This window comes from Haliaeetus albicilla, chromosome 6 (assembly GCF_947461875.1).
Source record: "Haliaeetus albicilla chromosome 6, bHalAlb1.1, whole genome shotgun sequence".
Taxonomy (NCBI): domain Eukaryota; kingdom Metazoa; phylum Chordata; class Aves; order Accipitriformes; family Accipitridae; genus Haliaeetus; species Haliaeetus albicilla.
This window is the reverse complement of record NC_091488.1, coordinates 32,099,984-32,125,646: the sequence shown is the minus strand read 5'-3', so window position 1 is coordinate 32,125,646 and position 25,663 is coordinate 32,099,984. Positions and strand designations below refer to the sequence as shown.

The 25,663-nt window shown below is 42.1% G+C and overlaps 2 protein-coding genes across 9 annotated transcripts in view; one reads left to right on the top strand and one right to left on the bottom strand.

The window, feature by feature from the left end:
* Positions 1 to 4,935, top strand: part of CD247 (CD247 molecule) — a 58,910-nt gene extending 53,975 nt beyond the window's left edge. For 2 of the 3 annotated variants that reach the window (XM_069785457.1, XM_069785455.1), the window contains 3 exons: positions 312 to 368; positions 2,294 to 2,335; positions 3,784 to 4,935. In XM_069785457.1, the coding sequence (XP_069641558.1) occupies positions 312 to 368; positions 2,294 to 2,335; positions 3,784 to 3,849 (165 nt within the window). In that variant the 3' untranslated portion in view covers positions 3,850 to 4,935. The remainder of the gene's footprint in view (positions 1 to 311; positions 369 to 2,293; positions 2,336 to 3,783) is intronic. The other variant, XM_069785456.1, reaches the window with a different exon arrangement.
* Positions 4,936 to 5,928: 993 nt separating this feature from the next.
* The window catches only part of POU2F1 (POU class 2 homeobox 1), a 121,927-nt gene continuing 102,192 nt past the window's right edge, over positions 5,929 to 25,663 (bottom strand). For 5 of the 6 annotated variants that reach the window (XM_069785471.1, XM_069785472.1, XM_069785474.1 and 2 more), the window contains 6 exons: positions 25,230 to 25,375; positions 24,212 to 24,391; positions 21,488 to 21,593; positions 20,716 to 21,061; positions 19,790 to 19,878; positions 6,187 to 18,592 (listed from right to left, as the gene is read on the bottom strand). In XM_069785471.1, the coding sequence (XP_069641572.1) occupies positions 18,282 to 18,592; positions 19,790 to 19,878; positions 20,716 to 21,061; positions 21,488 to 21,593; positions 24,212 to 24,391; positions 25,230 to 25,375 (1,178 nt within the window). In that variant the 3' untranslated portion in view covers positions 6,187 to 18,281. Of the gene's footprint in view, positions 6,166 to 6,186; positions 18,593 to 19,789; positions 19,879 to 20,715; positions 21,062 to 21,487; positions 21,594 to 24,211; positions 24,392 to 25,229; positions 25,376 to 25,663 lie in introns of those variants that run through there. The other variant, XR_011325074.1, reaches the window with a different exon arrangement.

Genomic DNA, 25,663 nt, shown 5'->3' with positions numbered 1-25,663 from the left:
AAAGCTTTTCTTTGGAGAGCTTTGATTGTAGTATCTGGTGCTAGTCTAGATAAATGACTTGGTTGAGGGTAGAGTTATATTCATTTAAGTGTTTGGAGATGAGGTGGTATCGATATGCTAAGCAAATTTGATCACATATAGCATCTACTTAAAAGCATATCGATCAAGTCCCACCACTGTCCCTTCTTTGGAATATAATGAAGCTTTGAAGGCAAGGCAGCCCCAGAAGCACAGGCTTGGAGTGCAGTCACCCAGGGGTTGGCTTGGCTTTTCCAGTAACATGCTGACTCTTTCCCCCTCTCTGCTTGCAGTCACTGCAGAAGGACAAGATGGGTGAGGCATACAGTGAAATCGGAATGAAGGGAGAGGTGAGTCCTACTTTCCTTCCTGGTGAAAGCCTGGGATGAAAAATTCTTCACTGCCAGTCCGTTACAGAGCAGTAGCCCCAGCTGCATGTAGGTGCCTTGCACAAGAAAGTCCCTGTGTTGCACAGCATGTGCAGGCACAGCTGAGAGCAGTTACCTATTTCCTGTAGTAAACAGCAGGTTACTGGTGCAGCAGTAGGACAGGCATGTAGCTATAGCGTTATAGTAGCCATAAAACAAGGTGGAGATCAGACAGTAAGCTTTTTCCCATCAATATTAGAAACACAGCCTGTATACCAGCACTGTACCTGGGCAGATTGAATAATGTCAAGGGAAAACATTTCAACTTTTGGACAGAAAAATTCTGATAGCTGCCCCAGCTGAGGAGGCAGACGGTATGAGATGGGTGAGGAACAGTTGAAGAAAATGTCTGGTTTCAAATGCTGCAACATCTGTGGCCCAGCAACTCACATTAGTTGAGGACATTGCTCCAGAGCAATTCAGAGCTGGAGGTTCAGTTTTCCCTCTATGGGCTGTCGAGGCTGGTCTGCTTTATCGACACAAGCAAGCATTTGCAAGCTTCTCCTTGTGCCTCTCTTCAGAAAAGTAATGGGGGAAACATTCTCCTTCCTCTACTCTCAAATGTTTAAGAAGGAACGCATCAGGTATATCTCAAGCTAGTGGCAAATGGATAGTTTTAGCTCTGTGCACAAATTGCTGAGGGAGGGAAGCTTGTGTTGAAAACAAACCATCTGGGGACACTGTTCATGGCAAAATGAAAAATTGCTGTGACCTACACAGGTTCTATTTTATGTCAAAGTGTCTCATATATAACCTTTCATTTCCCTCTGAAACATGAAAAAAGGGGTATTTCAAAACAAAGTTTAGTGTTGAGAAATGCTGAAGCAACACCAATATTTAATCCCCTCCCCTTTTTTATTCTAATACCCCTCTGCCATAGTCAAGCTCATAGTCAAGTTATGAGCTATGGGTTTATAAAGTCGCACCACGTTTTTATGAATGTTTCTATTACTGGGGGGATGGGAACACCAAACCCCTTGCCTCATTCTAGATATATGATCATTTAACAGGCTGCTGCAATTTTAATTGTGGCAGGCACTACTCCTTGCCATGTGTTTGTGATACAGTCAGTACTCTGCTGCGGTGGGGACATAGGCTTGACATGCCAGCCTCCATCCAGGGGGCTGTAAGCTCTGCTGTCCCTGATTCTCACTTGGAAATTGCACTCTCATGCACAAATTGGCTACTTCGCCTGGCAGCTCCCCCTACCCCTGGGACTGCAACAGCAAGTGGGTTCAAGGAGGAGGTTTTTCTTTTTACCTGGTTGGTGTGAGTGACCTTGTTTGTGTACTCTATTTGTACCATGACAGGCCCAGTACCTATTTTACTAAATACTGCGTGACTTTGTCCTCAGACAGCCTTATCTGCAGCTCCTTTGAACATCTAGAGAGCTTACAAAAGCTGTGCGGGAGAATTTACTTACTCACCCATGTCTGTCCAATAGAGGGCAGAGTCCCTCGGACGCCAGCGGACATGCAGTAACTCAAAACACACAGCCCCATTTCTTCCCGGTGTGGATTGAGCTCATGAAACAATCCGTGTCTATAGGAACACTGCCAAATCTCTATACATACAGTAAATCAAAGAAATAGCAGCATTATAACACTATGACAGGAAAATATGTCAGCAACCCAAAATAATTTCCAATCCTTGCTATTTTCTCCTTCACAGCCCTTGACGCATGTCTGAGCTGGTCCAGACTTAGCAGGTGCTTTCCCTCCTGCGCAGTGGGTGTCCAGGCCAACCACAGCTGCTGACCCTCAGTACAGGATGGGGGAAGTTAGGGGTTTCATTTTGCATAATCGTGAAAGCACCCATTAATCTATGCTTGCTTTTCTTTCCCAAAGCAGCAAAGGCGGCGAGGCAAAGGGAACGAAGGTGTCTACCAGGTAGGCAACACATCCAGCAGCTGCTCCCCTCATCTAGCTTCGTGGCTTAATTGTAGCCTGTAGTTACATATCTAACTGCACTGTTAATGATGCATGATGAAGCAGAGCTTTCTAAGCACTTTTCTGAGGATAGTTACTCAGATTTAGGGCAAAGACCACACTGCTGGTACTTTGATAAAGTGGCTGCACAATTCTAAATACACCTGGCAGGAACGCTTGTTTAGCTGCTCTGCCAGGAACTATTTCCACAGTCCTGCATCTTGGAGAACCACCTTTCCACTGTGGCTGATGATGCATACAGTTTGGTCTCAGAATTGTTTACTCCTTAAATGGAAACCTTCAGGTTACCAAACAGCTGTCATAACTCAAAGAATCAGTGGTTCAGCCCATCTCACTATAGCATACAGAGCACAAACTGGTGAGCACCTCCAGCCCCTTGGTGCACTGGGGGGGGTTCAGTGTTGCACACACATAACAGAGGGCAAGGAGTCCATCAGTAAGGCCTTATTTGGGCCACCGTACAGAATTGTTCCAAAATACATTTTACTTTCTGTAGAAGCCTGTACATTGCCACTGACATCTCAAAATGACAAAAATAAAATATATATAAAAAAGTTCTTCTGATGCAGCACATGCCAGGAAGTTTTCCTGTAACACGGCATATTTGTAGCTAATGGCATCTTTCTTCAAAACCTGCTCCACTGAGATAGTCACAGGTAGCTGATAAGAAGCACTATCTTATCATTGTACTCAGTATGCCACTAAATATTCATAGCAGAGGAGTGAAGGGTAGCTAGAAGTTTTACAAGTGGGTACCACCTGTCTTACTAAATACTCACTCTCAGAAGCCCCGGTTACCTCTGCTCTGGCAGCCTCCTTGGCTGACCTGTGACTCTGTAACTCACACGTTACAGCTGACTTACCACCACCAGAGCAGGCTGGCGGGAGAAGGACTGCTGCATTGCAGGAAGGGGTGCAAGGGGATGCTTCCCAGGGTTCACAGCCATCTGAAGCCCTGCCGCCAACTTAGAGTTGCATCTGACTTCCCTTCTAAATTAAAGAGAAGTCCAGAAAAGAAAGTTCATGATTTGATGTCTATTCATTTAGTTAGCAGACAAGGTTCACTCTAGCATCAGTTAGCTCTTAATAGTCAATAATATGCAAATAAAATGTACTCTAAAGATCTATATAACCAGTGAGGATGAGTTGCTGTAGTCATATGTTCATAACAGTTATTCAGGATGCATCTTGCCTTCAGGTAAGTGATAGCTATTGATACCATACAAAGACTAAGGAATCACTCATGAATAAAAACCTCTCTAGGGAAAAAAAAAAAAAAAAAATAATTAGAATTATGCTACTGAGCCCCTGCCACCCTGTTCCTGGCCAGTCAGATGGGGAGAACTAAGCACTCACACTCGTACCTCACCTGTTTTTCTGTTTTTCAGGGACTCAGTACAGCGACCAAGGACACTTATGATGCTCTCCAAATGCAGCCTTTGCCCCCCCGCTAAGTGGGAGTCACAGATGGGATGGGCAAGAGTAAGAGATGCTCACCTGCTTTGGGGAGGAGAGGAGAGAAAGCCTTGTTCATCCAAAACAAACGCTGTGTATTTTCTCAGTGCAAAAACCTACTTTGGCTGGTGAGCAGAGGGAGTATGTCTGGACTTGGTCAGTCCCTTCTCCCTTCCCTCCTGAATCATGTAACTGCAAGCTTTAGCTATTAAAGTGTACATATCTGTAAAGTTGTTTCCAATAGCAGTGGTTACTAGGCTGATTTTTGTAAGATTTGTGTTGCAGGACCAGACCACACCTACTAAACACAGCTGTTTCCGTAGCTCTTACTTGCCTTCCAGGGGTATCATGACATGCAATTATGGTTTCAGTGGATTTAAAGAACATGTAAAGATAGGGCTGTAGTTATTTCCTGTAGTATTTATCTTAAGACTATTTGACACAGGCCAGCTAAACTTTTTGCTTTAAATTTACCTTTTAAAAACTGTTTCAGTGGAGGATGACTTTTTTCTTTAATTGTAAAAAGTGAAGCGATGTTAGTGTAGTGAAGGACAGAGGCTGAATGCCAGCTTTTCAATATGAAGAAAAAGAGCACTAAGCTCCAAGAAAAGATCAAGCAATGGCATTGCCACTCATCCAGCACCTGGAGCTAAACAAGAGCCAGGTAACCTGCAAAAGAGACTTCTCAGAATGCAGAAGATACCCCTGTTGCAATGAAAACAAGGAGAATGGACTCCAACAAAGAGAGTAATACTGGAAAAGCCAGGAAAACTCACCCTGGAGAATCCCATTTGGCTGAAGAGTTTGGCTGGAACATCTGCCCCCTCACGTTAGCAACATCTGCAACTATCACTGCAGAACACACTCCCCTTGTAAGAGCTGGTATGGCAATTCCGATGTTAGAAACAGACCAAAACTATCACTTCTGGGCAACAGAAACTGTACAAAAGCCAATGTAAATGCAGTTTCCAAAGCAGTCTATCGTCAGTTTGCCTTTAAAAGATGATGCAGGGATCATTCCAAAGAGATACTAGTTCAACAATGTAATGCATTTTTTGCTGAATTAATAAAGTTAGCATCAAAGACCTGTGTGTGCGTGTGCACAGTGAACAGCTGTGGAAATGGTACAAGCCCATTAAGCTGATGCATTCAGGCTGGCTGGACCAATTTACACTCAGCAGCATAATCTTCTAGGCAAGCTGAGGAGGACAGTATTCCCACAGGAGCTTCTAAAGACATCCTGGGAGGTGGGATGGGATGTTGGAAAAATGCTGTAAGCCCAAGGTAACAGGGACACTTGCCTCCTGCTGCATCCTCAGTTTTGCCAGTGACTTACAAGACTGTGCAATCAAGCCTCTAAACAACTCAGCAAGGACAAAAACCAGCCCAGCAAAATAAAGGGTATTTTAACTCAGGTCAGGAGCTGACCAGTTCATTCCACCAGTCCGGACAGAGGGATCAGAGACTAAAGCAAGACTGTGGGAACAAGAGCTGCCACTGCGGGCACTGCCCAGATGAGGTTACCTGTTCCTTTCTTAAGGGACTGGGTTAGCAGCAGAAGAACCTGCTGAAATTGCTTCTATGTAAATTACAAGGCTGTGCCTAACTTCTTAAGCAGTAAAGCTGTACCTGCAGTACGTGCTTGTAGCTTTTGAAGAATATTTCAAAGATACTAAATTAGCACAAAAAAAGTAAGCTGAGACATCCTATGCATGGCAGTGAATGTTTCTTGCAAAGAATTTCCTAGATCCCTTACTGTTCTGCAATGACAAGAAAAATCTGAGAGAATTGGGCAATACCTCAAAGATCTGAGCTGGAAACTACAATACAGTTGCTACTGCAAAGCACTCTTCTTCTTGATGCAAGAATAGACAGTACTGAAAATAGCTTGCTTTTTTTTAAAATCATGATAACCACATTTGCAAGATGTAGAAGTCAAAAGTTTCAGCACTCATAAAATACCAAGCACTAAACAACACAGAAGAAATGCTTGGAGGGGGGGGAAATCACCTTTATGCTCTTTATATATAAACGGATATTGATTTCAAAAAGCACCCAATGCTTGTTTTGGGGACACTCACCGTAGGTGTGAGCCGAGACTTCTCTTTGCCTTCAGGAAGCAACTGAAGCCGTTTTTTCTTTTAGGAAAGGAGTCGATAATACAGGAGTAGAACAAAAGCTTCAGGCAGAGTGCAAAAAAACCTGGGCTCTCCTCCATTTTGACAAGACAAAGAGCATGAAAGTAGAATCTTCTGGCCCAGTTTGATGCATCCCAGGGGAAGGGGAATTAGCCTTCCCCTGACAGATTTAAAAAACTATAAACAAGTGCATACATGTTAAAACACTTGGAAAATGGTTTAATGATGTTTACAACAGAAATGAACTGTACAATTACAGTAAGTTTAATATATATAAAAAATTACAGCAGACAAATGCATCTACACAAAATCTACCTTTTCATTCTGATTTACTGTAATCTACACAATCTCTCAATGCCTACAGCTATCTGTAGGCAACCACTGGGAAAATAATAATAATAACAATAATAATAATAATAATAATAATAATAAAGGACATCTTTAAAGAGACAGCATTTCGCCTTCCTCCTCACCCCTAGTGTGATCAGCAAGGTTTTGAAATGTGTGGGACTCTCACATTTCAGTCTCAAGAAAAGCTTGAGTTGCGTTTGGGTACAGGTATTCCCATATGGCCCTCAGTTTCAAGTGTTCTGCTGACCTGAAGCATATAAATGCAGTATATGAGGAAGGGCAAGAGAAAAATAAAACCTCCCAGCCAGTGTAAGCAGGCATTTGCACAGAGTAGTGAAACCACTAAGACTGAAAATTTGTCTGTCTTAGAAACGAAGCAAAAAGGGACTGCCCAGATGCTACAGACATTCAGAAATCCTCATCTCTTTGAAAACTATTGCCGGATTTAGAAGAAAGGGCTTGTTTTTCAACTCCCAATTCTTCATACAAAGGGTTAGTTTTCAAACTAACATGTTAAATATTTTTTTAAAACAAAATTTAAGCTACTTCCTCTTTGGCCCATCCCCGAAAAACAGTGAAAACCCCTTTATGCTGAGAAAGAACCTCAGGTCAATGGGGAAAAAAAAAAAAGAACATGCTGTCTCTTTAAAAAGAAAGAAAGAATCCCAGTTGGGAGCAGCCGTCAGTGAAAATGCGATCCAAATTGGCGGTCTGGTGGAAATTCCTCATGGAATATTATGTACAGTTTAAAAACCCTTAGTTGTTTTTTTTTTTTTTAATTTATGAACACCTAGGCAGTGAAAACTGTTATGTTAATACATACATAGACACACCCAAAACATACAAAAATACTATTATTTCAAACTACTAAGAATAGGACAAGTTCAGTTATCTCCATGCTATGACTTTAAGAGCATTACACTGAAACAAACAAGAATTTAAACGACAATTTTTTAATATCCCAGAAATATACCAAAATATACATCTAAGCTTTGGAATTACTGAGGTTAGACTAATGCAAGTGCTGGGTAATCGTACTTAATACACAAGTCTAAGGTTCTGCAGGAAAGAAATTATCTTTGGTATCTGCATCAGGCTAATAATATTAACATTTGGATTTTGCTTTGGGATAGAGCTTGTATGACCCTAGAACCAAACACCCCCCAATCAACTGAGATTAAAAAGATCCATGTAAAAAGTTCCTCCATTTGCAATCCCCCCCCAAAAAGTTAAAAAGTCACAGGCATCTACCTAGCATAAAAGGTTGAGAAATACAATGCATAGTTGCACAGTGGTGCTGCAAAAATAAAAGAAATCTAGAAAAAAGGAACTAGAGGAGAAATGAAAAGCAGCTGCTTCTTCTTTCAGGGATTTCTCACAACAGGACAGCCTCTTCCAAGCAGTGACGGGGGGAGGGGGGAAGCTCAGAAGTGCACCTCAGCGTGTATTAATCAACATCACCCAGCCCCCAGAGGGTTAAAGCACCCAGCAGAGCAGCCAATCCTGCACCCAAGTCTTCAGCTCCTCAACCCACCTGCAAAGCCCCCAGCCGTCCCTCCCAGCACCTGTGCCCCAGATTTCGCCCCAGGGCAGCGAGTTTCCTCCCGGGGCCTTTCGGAGGCCAGGCCCAGGGCCCAGGGCCCAGGGCAGTGCCCCCTCGCCCGGGGCAGCCCCCCCAGGCTGGCAGCTGGCGGAGACCCTCACCCTGGCCAGGCCGGCCTCACAGATGGGCTTGGTGCTGAAGACGCCCTTTGTCTTTGGTTTGTTTGTTTGTTTTGAGTTTATACAATCATTAGGAAATCTTTGGTTTTGGCTGGAAATTTTAAAAGAACAAAACAAAACAAAGAAACCGCCCCCTCCCGACTTATAGCAGCCACCGTGACCTGACAAAGCTTCTCTTTCCCATAGGGGTAGGGGAACTACATTCAAATAAAGATGGACCGGGTTAAGGATGCAGCTTCTGGCCAGGTTGGGGAGCAGGGAAGGGATACAGGATTGTCAAATAATAAAGAAAAAAATTAAATATTTGGAGATTTCTTTTCTTTTTTTTTCCTTTTTTTTTTTTTTTTTTGGTCATGTCAAAAAAGTGAGTAGCGTGTACACAGCACTGGGCTGAGAGCGCCTCCGGGCCCTGGGGTTCAGCACAGCCCGGAGGCAGCTGCCCTGGGGTGGGGGAAAGGCAGCCTGGGCGGCCCTCTTCCGTGGAGAGTGGAGGGGAGGGAGTGGATATTCACAGACTAATCAAGAGGACCCCTTGTAACCAAAGGAAATAAGGTAAGATTGCAATTTGCCCTCACTTTGCAGTAGCTTTTAAGCAGCGACATTCAGAGGCGTTAGGGGGTCACTCCCCAGGTTGCAGGTCACGGGGTGCTATAGGCCAGAGTTCAGTGTTAATCAAAGGAGGGAGGGCAGACTTGGCAACTCTGTAGGGTTTGGAGAAAGTTAAAGCAAGTTACTCGGTTACGAGTTAGAAATGAGGTATACGACAGCTCCTGTACCTGTGGCGGATAAACACCCCACACCTACTCACACCTAGCCTTAGATACTACCACAGAGGAAGGAAATGGAACAACAGCACTGGTGGGGACAAAGAAGTTACTGCCCGGGTCCTTCCCGCAGACTGCTGGCACGCGAGGCGCCCCACGGGCACCAGCGCTGCTCCAGACCTCTTCAGACCACCCGCGGGCGGCTCTGCAGCGATCCCTTCCCTTCCCCGTTTCACAGGGAGGCCCAGTCCAGCTCCCCGGGAACTCACAGGGAGCGGCGCTGATCTCCGCGTCTTTCGCATTGCGTTTTCCTCTCGGACTCGCTCGGGTGCGGGGAGCACCAGGGTCACAGAGGCCGACACATACAGAGTGGATGGGGGAAGAACTAAAGGTTTTGTCTCAACTGCCTTGTTCTCAGGACACTGTCACAGGTGCTCTTGTTCCTAAATTGTTTCTCAAGGGGGTTGTGCGATCTCCACGATTTGCCCCTTGGCATGCCGTTTCCAATGTCTTAGGATTCCTTCCGTTTAAGAATTTCCGATTTCTATAGCACCGCAACATGCCAGCTTCATCCGCGCACAACATTCTCATGTTCAGGGAATAGGGCTTAAGTAGCTGCTGCTACAAAATTCAGCAAAGGCAGTATGAATCCTGAAGTGGGGCCTACAACAGATAAGAGAATTTTGGGAGGAAAGGGGAAGCTAACGTGATAAATTAAGTATCTTACGGTTTTATGTAAAGCTCTGCCAGAGAATATTCACCAGCAGACCGACACAGTTTTAAGACAGATCAGCATTTTGGTCTGAGCTACTTGACAATGTCCTGTTTGGTAGAGAGATGAAATAAGGCAGAGGGGGTATGTTCCAGTTCTGGGGCTGAGCCTCAGCAGCACTAAGGAACGCCAAAGGGTATCATCTTCCCTCGCCTCCCACAAGCTGTTTCATTTCCTTCCTCAGATTTGTTTTCCTTAAAGCACACCTTGTTTTCCACTTCTTTTGTTCCAAGTGCTCTTTTCTTTGAGAAGTCATTTCTTCAATATCCCTATTACCTATCTATAAATCTAACTAGCTCTTTGAAAAGTCACACAATATTAATACCACTTTTACATAATGTCAGAACAACAATTCTATTAGTAAAGCTTTCAGTGAAGTTCTGCAACCCGATTGGTGTCCGGAGGAAGAGTAGCTGGACAACCCACCTCTCCCCCTTCCTCCCTCCCTTTCTTCACAAGAGCTCACCAAGTTCACTGATAAAACAACTCAGCCCAATAGCACTATACATGAACATGTACAAGGCTACTTTGGGGAGCAAAGAAAGGAGTCTTCAAGGTCTCTCCCTTAAGAGAAAGACCACATACGCAAAAGCTGTTGAACAGACTCTGACCTTGGACTACACTGCTTCCACATTCGAAGGAAAGAAACAGTTTTCCCTGACTGTATCCCAACATCAGCCTAAGACCTGCAGCACAGGGCAAGCCCCACACACCCTTTATCCTCACAGAGCAAAAGCAACTCTATGCAGAAAAGGTGGGAGCACCCAGAAGAGATGAGGTCCTTACAGAAAGGGACACTGACCCGAAGCTCAACAAAACCCCACCCAGCTTTTCCTCTTATCCGCTCTGGGAACAGCAGAGCTGACAACCTATGAGTGCCTTTGGTTCTCTACGAGGCCACTGGGAATTCTCCCACCCCAGTGGAGTCGAGCTCCTTTAGAAACCCACCTCTCTCTCTCCATCACCACACACAGCCAGGCGCACACGCTTGCGCACACATGCACTTGCACACTCACCCACGCACACCCCTCCCCTCTTCCCCCACTCCATCAGCCTCGAAGGGAGCCTTGGGTCCAGATGGAGGGGGCTGCAACACCCTCCCAAGGCAATAACCACTCGCTCTTCCGCTACTCCGACCACAACAGCAAGACATATGCCAGGAGAACGACCCACTCCCTCGCCAACAACCCCTCAAAGCTCCTCTCCCATGACCGTCTCACAGTATTTCAACCCTTTCAAGCATACCAGCCAGGTGTTAGGAGTAGGTTAGCTTTCACTTCTCAGTTTGGTTTTTTCTTTCATAGTTTTTGGTCTAGACAGGATTAGCATTGCTATTAGAAAAGGAAGTGTTTAAAAAGTTTTCCACCTATTATCAAGCACTACAAGCCCTACATTCAGTAACAAGACAAGGGGGATAAAAGGAACCTGTTTCACTTTTGCTCTCCCAGATAGATTAAGATGCGACAACCATTCTTCTCCCTCCCCGAAGTTAAACACAACGGACCCAGTTCAGCTCTGGAGCAACTCAACTAACTGAAATGGATTTACACCACCTAGGTTGATTCTAACCCAGTACAGCCATCTTCTTTCCCCCAAGCCTCGCGGATACGCGTTGCCTCATCTTTAGATCCCAGCGAAGGGCAAGGAAAGGCCAAGAGGGAGGGAAGTGTGCGCACACTCAAAAGGACCCTGAACAGCAACCCAATCAATAACCTGCATGCCACCACGTGCTGTGCTGCAGATTAGACCACAGATAAACCAACCAAACAACAATCCCAAACCCAGGAGCGACAAAATGTTTCCTTTGGCAAGACAGATACAAGGAAAAAAATTCATGAGCAAACATTTTCCTTCTAACACAGTCAACCCCCTTCTCTGCCCCCAACATCCACCCACCCCCACCCGACCCTATAAAGTTGTAACCTATAAACAGGATCTCAAATACATACAGCATAATCATGTTTATCAATCATAATAAACATCAGTTCAACTAAACTCTACAGCTAGAATTATCTCCACTATTTATAAAGTTTGCTTTTCTCTTCTGATTTTTTCAGTTTAAAACCAGTTCTGCGACAATGCTAAGCTATGCTGAGGTATTTTATGAAGGTGCCAGAAGCCAGCTGCTACCCACAAGTATTGTTCTCAGAGCTGTATGGTGCTACCTTTCGCTGAGGGAAGACGGGGGAAGGAACAAGGAGGGAGGGGGGAAGAGGGAGGGAGGGGGCCCAGATTATTCCAGTTACGGACGGTTCTTAGCAAGGTATTGCAGACAGAGCTAAAAGCAGCCTCAAGACAAAGCCCAGTACTTGCTTCAGTTTTAGGAATTCAGTGAGAAAAGAAGTACCTGATACGTTCTACATGCTGATCTTATTTGTCTACTCAACTAAAAGGTGTCTTTTCTCCCACAGTTAAACTATTTGTAATTCCAGTGCGATCTTCCTAACACCCTCCTAACAGCATCCCATGGGGGTAAAAGCTCAGAGCATGTACCCACTAAGAGTGTCCTGCGAAAAGTGGCAGACAGATTCAATGAAGACAGAGAAGCTGAAAAAAAATCAAGTTCTTTTTCATGCATTACTCTGTGTGTTTGCCTGTGAAGATATGCAAGTACAAGAGTTGCTTCTTTTCATTGTTCCAAAAGCACTGAAACTACTTGTGCTGACATATAGGCAACCAGGTGTTGTTCAGATCACAGAGCCAAAGATATGACCATCTTAAGAAATTGCAAACCATGAGTCAATAACTTTATGACAAAGCCTCCTCTGTCAAAAATCTTTAACGTATTTTAGGGGTCTCCCCACTGGAGAGAAGAGCAAGACTCACGAGCAGCAATAGCAGTGAGATTTAATGACTGAAAAGGGCAGAACCTCTGCAAGGTATGTATCTTGAATTCTGTATCGCTATAGTATTTTGGAAAGGGAAGGAGAAGTAAGAGGTATTGGTTGCAAAAATATAAAGAAATTTGAGCTGGCTGTGTGATGACTGACAACCGCAAACCCAGTGGGGACCAGCAGGCTAGCTTACTCCTTCAGTAACACTCCACCCTAGGCAACAGTCAGGTGTAAATCCAACAGGTATACCCTGCAGATAAACATCATTTAACCATTTCAGGCAGAACAGGAATAGGGAACAGTGACTCTTAATAAAGTTAACGTGGCAATAAGTAGATCTACATTTTGAACTTCTGGTTTAAAACCAGGTATCACTGACAGTTTGGACCAGATGCACTATTTTGTCTGTCCCAAAACACACTAATGACCATGAGAAGCTACTTGTCTCTCTAAGATGATTTTGTAAAGTAAATTTTTATCTAAGAAAATATCAATTGATATTTAAGGTAAATTAGATGTTGCTTTGGTTTAGTATCTGTGGATCCAGCTGTAACGAGCATTCTGCTCCATTTGCAACAAAGAAAGAGGGGATATAACTCAACTGCAGAAAAGTGTGCTGAGCCAAAGCACACCACAAGGCTTAGAGAGATGACATTTAAACATTAGAACAACCCAAAACATTAGGTTATAGTTCCGACAGAAGTAAAAAAAAGAAATTTTCTATTACTCACACAATCATTGGCATGGATGCACACAGAGAATTTTCTCTAACACGTTTTGGCAACAGTCATTCTCTTACTGCCCTCTGAGCAAAACTGGTTTTTTCTATTTTTTTTTTTTTTTTTAAAAAAAAGGAATTAATTATCCTAAAAGATTTTGCAAGATACCAAAAGATCAGAAGTATAAAATTTTTGTCTACATTTAATGCTCACTGTAAAGTATGCAAAATTAAAATAATGGGTAAAAGTAGAGGCAGTGGATTGCTCTTGCTCAAATAGAAAGCTATCATGCTATGAGAGGACATTTGTTCTCATGTGTTAATATCAGCAGAAAGCTTCTTCACTCAGTGTTGGCTTTCCCCTGATTAACCTAAAAGGTGCAAAAATCACAAGCTGTAACTCCAATACATCATGTTTCCACTGGGAATCTCTTTGTCAGCCTGTTCATTTAAAGATAAAATTCAAACTTGAAGCTTCTGATGTCCTAAAAGGTCTACAGTTCGAGCCATCAGAAGATATGTATTCCTCTTAATGTTCTGGCATTTTAGTTTTCTCTTAGATAATCTCACCAGCACTCAAACAAAATTACTGAGCAACAGCAGCAGCACATTCCTACATGAAGATCCAACTAACTTTCAAGCATGTTCTCCTTGCTGGTTCTGCTGAGCACAGATTTCCCATTCATGGTAAAGTGACTTTTTCAATCCAATTTAACTTGTGTTTCAACAACTATTTATTGAAGAGGATCTTAAGAAGTAGCAGAGCAATGATGTGTCATCACAAGTTACCCAAAGAGAAAAAATAAAAAAAATTAACTGAAGTGACACTAGCCTATGAGCTGGAAAAAAAAAATCTCTTAAAAATCAGGTACTTGTGAACATAACAAGCATGGTATCTCCCCAACAATTTTTTGAGTGCATGCACATACACACCATCTCAGAGCGACATGATAAAAAGGTACTTAGACTAACATACTGCACAATAGCTCAGAAACAAAATAAATCCTCTTAAGGAGATTTAAATAGACAGATGTGACTCTTGTAAGCAGCCATATCTGTGTGTACTTTCTATGAGCTGTTCATGAATCATTCTATGGTGGCTATGAAGAGCAAGTTCTGAGGAGATCAAGTGTGCTAAAGCCAAACTGGGATACATTTTCTTAACATCAGCAAAAATTTCATCACCAGCCTACAACACCTCATTGTGAAGCTATTTCCTAAATTGTTCTTGACCTTCAGAGCATATCTGTATTTGTGTCTCTGTAAATCTCTCGCTTTTTGAGCTAACTGTCCTTGGCTATAATGAGAGAGTTTTTCACCTTCTCTTTTCCTGCATATGTACTTCAGCATGCTTGCAACTATGAAAAGCAACACACACATCTTTAAATACGAAGACATGGAGCTCTGAAAAAGAGATGATATTATCCTTTTCTAACACGCTATGAAATTCCTTCTGATCATATTTACTAGGTCTGTATACAATTGTTAGTATCTCCTTTCAGATGCATCAATTTCTGCTGTCAACATGCTTATGATCTAAAAAAGAAACTTCTGCTAAATTCTAGTACATGATCTCGTATTCCTTTCATGCTCTGAAGGAGCATATGCACTCTAACTAGGCAGATGTACACCCACTGCCAATCTGATTTCCACCTTTCACCTAAACACTGCAGGTAGCCAGTATCCATGAGACAAAACACTGCCAGGGATGAAAAGCAGGCTCCAGGAGCAACGGTCAGTCATTGGGATGTTTTAGGACAATGAATCAGAGCACATTGGTGATGGACACCATGGAATATATGCTGTTTGGGTATTACGTCAGCTTCTGCAAGCAAAACCAAGCCCTTTCTGGATATGTGGCTACTCCAAGTTTCCAGTTTCTCTCAGAAAAAGACTTGCTAAGAAATTCCCTGGAATCTGGGCCCCAGAGAGGGTGATGGGGTAGAGAGGAGGAGGGTAAGGGGGTATAAGGTGCTCACACCAAAGCCATGTGACCAATGCAAAGGTAGTCAGGAAAAAAAGCAGATTTTTATAATAAATAAACCATCCAAGCTGCATTAGTGTTCCAGATATGTACTCAACAAGACCCTCTCCCAACCACAAACCAGCAAGAATGGGACATGAAAACTCATTCAGACAGCTAATGGCACAGTCTCTTTGAACTGTAGAGAGAGGATTTTCCGCTGATTTAAGGCCCACCTTTCTTTGTGTTTCCTAGATATATGCAAGGACTATGCCCCCTCACCCTGCCATAAAACCCTTAGGGAGTAGAGGATATATCGGTAGTATCCCCCCCTTTAAGAAAAAAACCTTCCTGATAAATCATATTTTTGCACAGGCATGAAAGTAACCAGGGACTTTCAGAGTCAGGAATGAACATTATAGCTCCAGTTTTCCCCATCCTCTTACTTTGCTGAACACAAGTCCCAGGGACTTGCATTCCTTTGGTAGAAACTGTAGTCCGTGCTATGGCCTCCAGACCAACATAGTGGGTACCAGCATCTCCTCTTCCACTTCTTCCTTACCTCCCTGAAGCTCACCCAGCTATACCTTTTACTGCTCTGAAGCTATTACTGTGGGCCATTTCCATTCCTGCAGTATTATTCATAGCCCTAAAAGTCTCCTGCACAGCCTGAAGTCATAGAGACACATCAAAAATACTTAGATTTATCCATACCGGTGGGATGAGGGTGGGACCTGTTGGATTAACAATCCCCTGACATTGCCATTCTATTTATACATCAAATACAAGAAAACAAATTAAAATCAAGTTAAGAGTCTGCCCCAAGGATAACACAAATTACTAACCAACCAAAAAAAAAAAAAAAGATTAAAAACAAGCAGCAACTTTTATATAAAATTAATAAAAACAAAAGACAAATGAAAAAGAAATTGTCAGTAGCATCTATCGCCTCTCTGCATCTGAACTGCACTTATACAAACTAGTCCATTAGTACAGCAGCTTGCTAGAAATTGACTTTGGTTCAAGCTTAGTTTTAAAAAAATAAAACATAAAAAAATCAAAAACACATTAGAAACGGTGGACGGACATTTGTTAGTTTCCCTGCTTGCAGTTCACTAGTTTTGAAGTTTTAGGGATAACTGGTTTAAATATTCAGTAAAACAGGAAGGTGGAGAATAAGAGATGAACAGAGCAAAAACATGGCGGTGGGGGGGAGAGATAAGGGGTTCTGCCACTTGAGTGCAAATGCAAATCCCACATGCTCAGGTCACAAACCAAAGCATATGTAGAGTTTAAAGTTGCTGCCTTCTGGATCTTGGATGAAAAGCTCCAGGATCCCCCTGAATTATCAACAAAATGAACATAGCTGCATCAGCTCATTATTTTAGGACACTCCGGTGACAAAAGAAAAGGGGGTGGGGGGAAAGGGACTCTTCTAATACCCTTGCTAACTAAAAGAAATTTAGTTTTATACACATGGCAGAAACCTTTAAATCCATCAGGAATGGAAAGTTCAAAGTGAACTGCATTGCAGTGATCCAGTCTTCTCTTTTTAAAAATCTTTTTTTTTGGTTCAGATACTAGATTGTATATTTAAGAATATACAGATCTAACTTCTGTACAGTTCGTTTGTCTTCCTCATCCACGTAAATATCCTTTGCTACATGGATCAGAATCAACCTTGAAAAGATAGTTACAGTGGCAGGCAAGCCCTGACGCTCTGGTCAGAGATGCTTATTGCTGTTTTTACCTAGCTAGCAGCATCACAGCTCAGAGACAACATGAGATCACCCAAGTATGTGCAAAGCCCCAGAGTCAGCTCTATTGTAGTGGCATAAACGATGGTAACTTCTGTTCTCATATTGTTGGCTTCTGTGTTTTGCAGCCAGAAGTACTTTTTTACCAGAAAGTTTTTCTAAATACAATGTTGGAAGCATCAGAATTAATAGAAAAGGAATATTGCTGTGAACAGGGAGAATCTGACCTTTTGAAATCCTGTACCAATTCACCTGGTGGGAATCTAGGACTGTAAATGCTGCTTTACATACTGCCAATTAGCTTGGGTAAGTTGACGTTTTTAAAATATTTGTGTATGCTCTTAACAGCAAAATCAAATCAATAGAACAGAACAGTCATCGGTATGTCACACAATCTAGACCCAGGAGGTCAAATCCCACTCTCTGAAGTAAAAAGGAACCATGCACACAAAGCTAAGAGCAGAATTTGGCCATTTTCCTCTAAATAACTGACAGAAGGAGAACTGCAGTTTGGAACTAATTCCTACTTCTGCCTAAAAAGCATAGACCAGCCTGGAAGTTTGCACACAATGATCTCTACTGCTACACTGAGCTTCCTGCCTAAATGATGAACATAAATTCTTCTGACCCCTACAAGTAACCATTAGACAAATTCAAGGATGAGGAAACTGTTCAGAACGTTCCCAGAAGATTAGGACAAAAAGTCTATTTGTGCTCCATTTGTCCTCTCCACCCTCCCGCCCTCCCCCCCGTGGTGTGGGAGCTCGCTGAAAATAATCCAGGAGCAAAAGACAAATGCGTCCAAACTATATATATAAAAATAATAATAATAATAATCATAATAATAATAATAGAGATACACCAGTAATACAGGCCTGCCTAAGTTGTACCAGTTAAGAAAGGAACCCCCAACACGATTGATACGATTATAAACACCTTGTATGACATAATGGCCTGTACAACAGACCTATAAAATGATAATTAAAAAAGAAAGATATTTAGACCAAAAAGAAACAAGAAATCCCCTTCCTATGTTTGAGCTGATAACCCACCTTAACTTGTCATTGTGACTGCTGGAAATGATAAGTAGTCCTTTCACTTTTTTTGTGTTTTTTTTTTTTTGTTTTTTTTTTGTTTGTTTTTTGTTTTTTTTTTTTACATTTTTGGTTAGAAAGTTCTCCGATCCATGAAGCGATCCTGAAAAGACAGTGTTTATTATAAAATTAGGCAAATGTCTGTCCCAGCTTTAAATCCTTCCTGTTTTGCTTTTGTTTTTTATATTTTTCTTTCTCTCCCTTGTCCCCAGCAACACGGTGAGAGGATGCCCATCACATTTTCAGTTTATAAACCCCGCTGGCAGCCAATCCCACCGCACAGCGAAACAGGCTGCTGGCAGCACAGCTCAGCCCAGCTCACTGTGCCTTGGAGGCAGTAGTGGTGGTGGATGTGGCCCCGCTCGCAGAGGCCACCGTGAGGAGAGAGTTCTGGATGGACTCGGCTGAGGTGGAGGTGGCGTGAAGGCTGGCGACTGGTCCAGAGGCCCCTGCGGAGGCTGCAGCTGCAGAGACCAAGCTAACCGGGTTGCTGGTGAGCAGAGAAAGGTTCTGAGGGTTCAGGAACAGAGGGGCAGTTACGATGTTAGGAGTACCTCCAGCATTGGCAAACACCAAGTTTCCAGTTGCATCCAGTGATGTTATTGGAAGAGAGCCACCAGATGCAAGAGCTAAAAAAGGGAAAATTGAGCAGGGAGGAGATAACATTAGCAGTAAGCAATAATGCAAAATGTGCCTAAAAGCAACTGGTCTCTGCATTTTCCTTTTTCTGATAGGCGTGCTCTCTACACCACTAACGACAGTAATCTCATCCTAGGTTGTTTTTTTAAAAAACAACTCTTTATGAAGAGTGGACAAGACCTTGCAGATACTAAAATGCCTCTGTCATCTGCTCCTAAACTAATTCCATCATGCCTTTCTTCAGATCTTTAAGTGCAATACTGGTCTACGTTTCCTGCCACAGAAAACCTGTACATTCAGGCAACCTCTACTGGAAAGGGTTAAGATGAGTGCTCACATGAAATGACAGCTGTCACAAGATGAAGAAGGTCGTGTAGCCTTGTTAACATTTTAAATGTTGACATAAAACCACTGTTACAACTTACTCTCACCAGTCTACAGGGTTCAGTCTGCCTTAGATTATGATCTCCTAAATTTATCTGTGACACTTTACAAAATGGTTCGTTCTTGTACCCTGGAAACAAGATTTGTTAAGCTAGTTTAGAGGATATTTGAATACGTAGGTTAGCTAGCTCTTTAGGCATTTGCACTATCTAGTTTTTACAGATGACAAACTGTGAACTGAGAACAACTCTTGCTGAAGTCAGTGGAAATTTCTGGCTGCATGGCACTTTGAAAATAAATCTTTACTCCTCTGAGTAAGGATTTACGGATTTAAACTTCTACATAAGGACTTCAGGACAGAGGTTGTTGTGGGTTCTTTTTAAATATATATGAGGACAAGGATTCAGGATCAAGTCTTGCTCAGAATTGCCCTCCTAACAGACCTCAGAACAGCACAACTCTGCTCAAGCTTATGCTAGAAGAGCTATAAAAAGCAAATCTCTAATCTGCTGGAGATACATGCCAATGGAGGGAGGATAACAAAATAAATTCCAGATCGCATTCAATATCTTAAATGCCTCCTGTAAATCACAAGATCATAGATAGTTCTAATCCCCTTTCTGAAGCTGCTCTTATCTCTGTGATACATAAAATGTATTTGTGCATTTAAATTTTGTAAAACCTTTACTCCTGTAACATTTATGTCCAGTGCTGAGAAGTCAGTGTTCTTTTTTGGTAGAGAAAAACAAAACATGTAAACTGAAGTTGTATGACAGAGATGCATTAAAAGGAACACTACTGACCTTGAATAGTTGCCAGTGTACTGTTGCTCATCAGGGCTGGGCTGAGAGCACCACCTAACGTCCCTGGATTGAGACTGAGTAAGGCACCTCTGCAGGAAGCAAAATTGTGGAAGAAGAAACAAAGACAAAGGGAAGGAGTGTTACTTTTAAGAAAAGGTTGTCACTGTTCAGAAGTACACCATTATATCTAAAAAAAAAAAAAAAGGGGGGGGGGACGACAGGAAGGACCAGAGATTAAGGCTAATTTTAGTTTATTTTAGTTTTTCCTTCATGATGCCTTGAGTAGATGATGCCTTTCAGCTGTGTGGTTAGCAACATGCCTGAAGTACAGGCACTGTAAATACATGACTTGTATTGATTGTCGCTGTAAAATATTCTTGTAAAATATTTTGGGGAAATTGCCACTCGTTAGAGAGCTATTGTAATCTCCCAGATAAGAAAGGTGTAAATCAAGAGGAACTGAAGAAACGAGTCAACTCTTGGAGCAACATTTTTAAAACTAAAACTTCAACGATACATCATCATGCATCTTTTACAGCTTCTTGCTCATGATGGAGAAATGAACCCAGAGGTGTGAAGTGGGTCTAGACTAGCTCTCCACTTTACAATTAGTAGAACAGATTTTATGATTTGCTGATAGGTTGCAGTTCTTAAGTCAAGCTCTGCAGTGGGATGGATGACTTATCAAATAGCAACATTTCTGCAACACAGCTTTTTCATCTGTAAAATGAAAACAATATTTGTGTACATTGATGGGAATGGCCAATTACTATCTATAAGTAAATCTTCAGAATTTGACATAAATGACACTAGAATCACCAAGTGAGCTACCAGAAAACAGTGATACATAAACCCAATTTATCCCAAGAATTCTCCTTCCCTCTTCTGTCATCTCACCTAAAAGGGTGGGAAAAACTCATCCTTACCCAGCTGCAAACTGCGAGGATGCCATCAAGCCTGGGTTTAGTCCAGCTGCAGCAGCCATGGCAGCAAGACTTGCATTTGCAGGCAACTGTGCAGCTCCTTGTAATGCGGCTGCTGCCGCTGTTTGCAACCCTGATGCCGTTACCATCACCTGGCTGGTCCCAAGAGGGGAGGACAAAGGAGTGGAGGTTGTCTGTGTTGTGCTGGTCTCACTGGCACTGGATGCCTCCGAAGTGGAGGCTGAGGCAGAAGGGGAAGGGCTCAGGGAGGGTGATGTCACTGCTGAAGAAGCTGGAGGTGCTGTTGAAATCACTGTTGCTGTGTTGTTGGAGGTGGTTTCTGTTGTGCCTAGAAGATTGATTCTGGTTAGATCAGTACAAAACACAGACATGACTGAACAGAAACCACTACCCACCTGAACTGAACAGCACATCCAACTGAAAGGGAGACAAACACACATTTCCATAGAACCAAGAAACACACCAAGAGTCCAAATGAGAAGCTCAGAATACAATGAAATGACAATTCCTGACAGGAGGCTGAGGAGCTCTAGAAGCTAGCAATGGAATATAGCATATTTCATTTCAGCATCACCTGTGATTTTATCCCCAGAAAAGTCAACTAAATGGTCGCAAAGACTGAAGTTTCCTTGTGGAGTAACAAGGAACAATGACAAGAATGTGCTGGGATACCAGTGACCAATACTGAATAACCTTTTTAAGAGTTTAAAAGGGTAAAATGGTTAATGTGGCGGCAAGAGAAATCAGTCCTTACCTGTGACTGACAGACTAGTTACAGCAGGACTGGTCAGAGGGAGCACAGGATTGACTGTCAGGGTTGTAGCTGCACTGCTAGTCACAAGGCTTGGTGTGGTTGCCACCTGGAGGTCAAAAAAAACCCCAACTGCTCAACTGTTAAAAGACAAAGAGTTAGCTACTAGACTTGAATTTCTTTCTTCCCATCCTCAGCTGAGGAAGTTATCAGGGAAAACACTGCATATAAACTAACTTTTCTGTAATTTCATTACTTTGTCATTCAGTGGACCAACCAGAGCACTTTCTCTAATTACCAGCAATATCTTTATTCTTAATCATTCAGTATTTGAAGAGAGCTATATCTATTACACCCATACTATCTCAGGACTGCAAATCAGCCCTGCCTCTCTGCCTCCCCCCAAATACAGCACCTTGTTTTAATAGTCACTCTTATAGAAAGAGTTGCAAAATACATTATTTCTGCCTGTTTTTTTTTCTTGTTTAAACGTCTTTTCAGCTCCAAATCTCTTTCTCTGATAAAATTATTTAAATGCCCCAGCATTAACAAAGGTATTTAGGGCAATGTGTTTACATGGATAAACAGAATAACTTTTTGCTTTCACTCAACCAAACTATAAGCTCTACTTTGATAAGTTTCCTTGTGCCAGAGGAAGGATCTCTGAATTTTAAAACATTCAAATGACACTACCTATTTTTATTTGTGGACAGCTTATTACAAGAAAGCTACAATAAACTGAAGACATTACAGATAAAAAACACCAAAGATTTAAGGCTGGAGGAACTAGCTTATGAGGAAAAATGAAATATAAGGAGAAAAAGGACTTTTTATGGACAAGAAATGGTATCCAACAGTAATATTTGAAGGCTGTTATACAACAATGAGAGAAATGAATCCTTTAGAATTGCCCCAGAGAACATAGCCAAGGATATAGGCTAAAATCTTCCTCCTTTCCCCTCTCTTACCTTTATTATCAGAGAAATCTCTCTCATGCTGCATATCCTCTTATAGGAAGTCAAACGCTTCATGCATTTTAAACAAGACTGGGCAACTGGGACAGATCTAAAAGCTTTCCACCCACCTCAAATAGTGTATGAAATAAAGAAGAGCTAGATACATAGTACACTTCCCACTAATGCAGCCCAGGCATCATATCTGTCATCTGCCCACCGAACAGTTAAGGCCAAGGTCACAATCCATATTTCAGGGCAGTGAGTGACCTAGAATTAATACAGCTAACCCCGTGGTTACAAAGACTGACTCTGCCAATGCAAAAGTAGGCTGCTATCAAAAGGAGCATTCCCCTCCGATCTTGCTTCAGAGCCCTAGCACTTGTGCAGCCAGGCTACAAGTCAGATTGGTTATCTAGCCATACTGAAAATTCATCATTGTTCTCCACATGGTTAATTTGCAGTCAAACTAGTAAACTAATCCCAATCATACTATGCACACATAATCTCCAGAGCTGACGCAAGGAATCAACAAAGCACATAGCCAGTGAAGGCTGGGGGCAGCAGGGCTGGAATATCCATTTGAGTGGTAGCACAGTCTTACAAGAAGCTTACAATGAGTGAAAATGCTTAGTGAAACATCACTGAAAAAAACCGAGACTGTGGTTAACACCTCAATTTCTTACATTCAATGGCAGTATATAACAAAAGGGAAATTTATGATGGAGAGCTTTCTTAAGTTGCGGTCTGAGTAAACTTGCGTGGCTACTAAAACACTATCACAAATCCAACCACGTTCTGCTTTAGTAGCAAGACCTTGCTTTCCAATTGGGGGGAAAAAAAAAAAAAAAAAAAAAAGACTAAGTACATTTAACACATCCCTTCCCCTGAAACAAAAAGTTGCATGCACACATCCTGAGACAAGGATGAGGGGAAAGAATGACACGTCACCAAAATTAATGGTTTAATGAAGTACTGGAAGATATTAGCTACTACAGTGATGAGGGTGGAATAAACACTACAAAAGGACAGCTACAGGCTACATAAATTCCACCACATTCCTATTAGCATAGCTACTATGAAATCTAATAGCTACTGTTTCTATTTATGAGAACAGACCTCCATGGACATTGGTAGCAAAGGAGCTGAAGGAACCTTGATGCATGTGTTTTGTTACTCTTATTTTCATGAAGTTTGTGTTTACCTGAGGCAAATACAAGTGTGGGAAATTAATTACATGAGTATTAGCTAAATTGTTCCTTTGTTCCATGTCTTTTTTTATATAAATCATTCCTGACTAAAAGTGACAACAATGGTATCATTGGATTTGTGTGACTTAAGTCTCCAAATGATGCAGTTTACTGCTGCTCATCTACTTATCAGAGCAGCCAAAATACGAGGGAAGGGGTAGAGCTGTTAAGTGTTTTTTTATTACCATTATTTTACAAAAAAGTTTGGGCAAGAGAGAAAGTCCAGATATAAACTGGAGTTACTATGTGAAATATGTTCAAAGCAATAACCCCAACTGCAAATTTGCTAGTCAGAATATTTACTCACGAGCTGACTAAATAAAACACCCCAACTGAAGGCCCAACTACTGCCTGATTTGTAAGCATTATCTCTCTTAGTATGCGAGTAGGATATTTAAAATGCCAGTAAAATATAAATTTGTGAGAACAAGTCTGCTGTACAAAGAAGGTGTAGCATGTGCAACTTCCACAGTGAGCACAGTAGAACTATCTCTTCTTTGTCAACCCAGTTTCTTGATCCTTACCAGTGAGGTTGGGCAAGGGAAAATTGCTTTGATGGGCGAGCTGCTGGTTCCACCACTGCTGGGTGGGTTGATCCTTTTCTCCTTCTGGCGCCGGTTACAGAACCAAACGCGGATCACCTCCTTCTCCATGTTTAGCTGGTCAGCTATCATGGTGATCTCATCCGAGGTAGGCTTTTGGTTCTGAGAAAAGGAAATGGTACTTGAAAAGCTATGAAATTACCTTCTGAAGTTTTACATTATAGCTGCTTCTATAATGTAGAAATCTGGATGGGCCATTTATATCCAGAATCTAGTCAGTGGTACAGTAGAGAGAGACCATAATAGACACTTCTGCCCTCCATCTTCCTAGTTACAGCTGTGTTCCTCAGAGACGGGTGATGAAGACTAAGCTCACATGCTTCTTTTTGAGAGAAGGGATCTGACTTGTGAGTTAATCCTCCAAGGGATTCTAGACCTTGATATGGAAATCTTTCTTTCAGCATCTCTTGAAAAGGAATAGGAGAGATTAACTATAGCAATAGCCAAATAACCCCAAGTTGTCTAGACCTAAATGAAAGACAGGTAGATTGAATGGACTACTTACAGGGGCTATCTGCCCATATAGCTGCACAAAGTGCCTAACAGGAGTAACATAAGGCCAGCTAAAAACCTCACATTATATATGTTTAGACTGTCACCCATTTACCCATTCTTAGAAAGTGTAATCTTTTTTATTCCTTTCGATGTGCAGAATACCAAGCTTAGATCTATGGCTCAGTATCTTGGAATGTGAAATCACAAAGTCAGTGAACTGCAAGAACCAGTGAGTTTTTTTGAGGGGTTTTGTGTTGTGGGGTTTTTTTTTGTTTGTTTGTTTGTTTGAAGTGAAGTAGACATTGATGTGTGCAGCCTTTGTATTCACTTTGTTTAGTACAAGCACCCTAAATAGCACAGTAATGGGTTCACTCTAAGAGATATGACTGTTAAGCAAAGTTTCTTCCTTTCTTTATAGGCTGAGCAGAGCAACAGGATCACTGACCTCCAGGAAACTCTTCTCTAAGGCCACACGTATGTTGGTCTCTATGCTGGTGCGTTTCTTCCTCCTACGGTTCAAGCCTTCAATCCCCAGCCCTGGAGAATTCAGGGCACTTGGGCTGGAGAGAGTTGAATCAGACGAGAGGTTTTCTGAAAAAAGAAAGTAACATAAATCAGGAGACTTTATTTGAATGCAGTGCAATCTAATGCAAGTCTGCTTCACCTGTGCAAGGTATATTAAAACCCACTCGGTATGTATTCCAGATATATAGAGATTTCTGAAGATCACATGCATTAATCGCTGTACTTGTAAATTACAACATATACTTGAAACTTAAAAGCTACAAGTAAGCCCAGAGGGCGCTCTCTGGTCCTGTACGCTACCACAGGATCCCTTTTATAATACCTATACAAAATTTGTCTCCCTTATCTCATTCC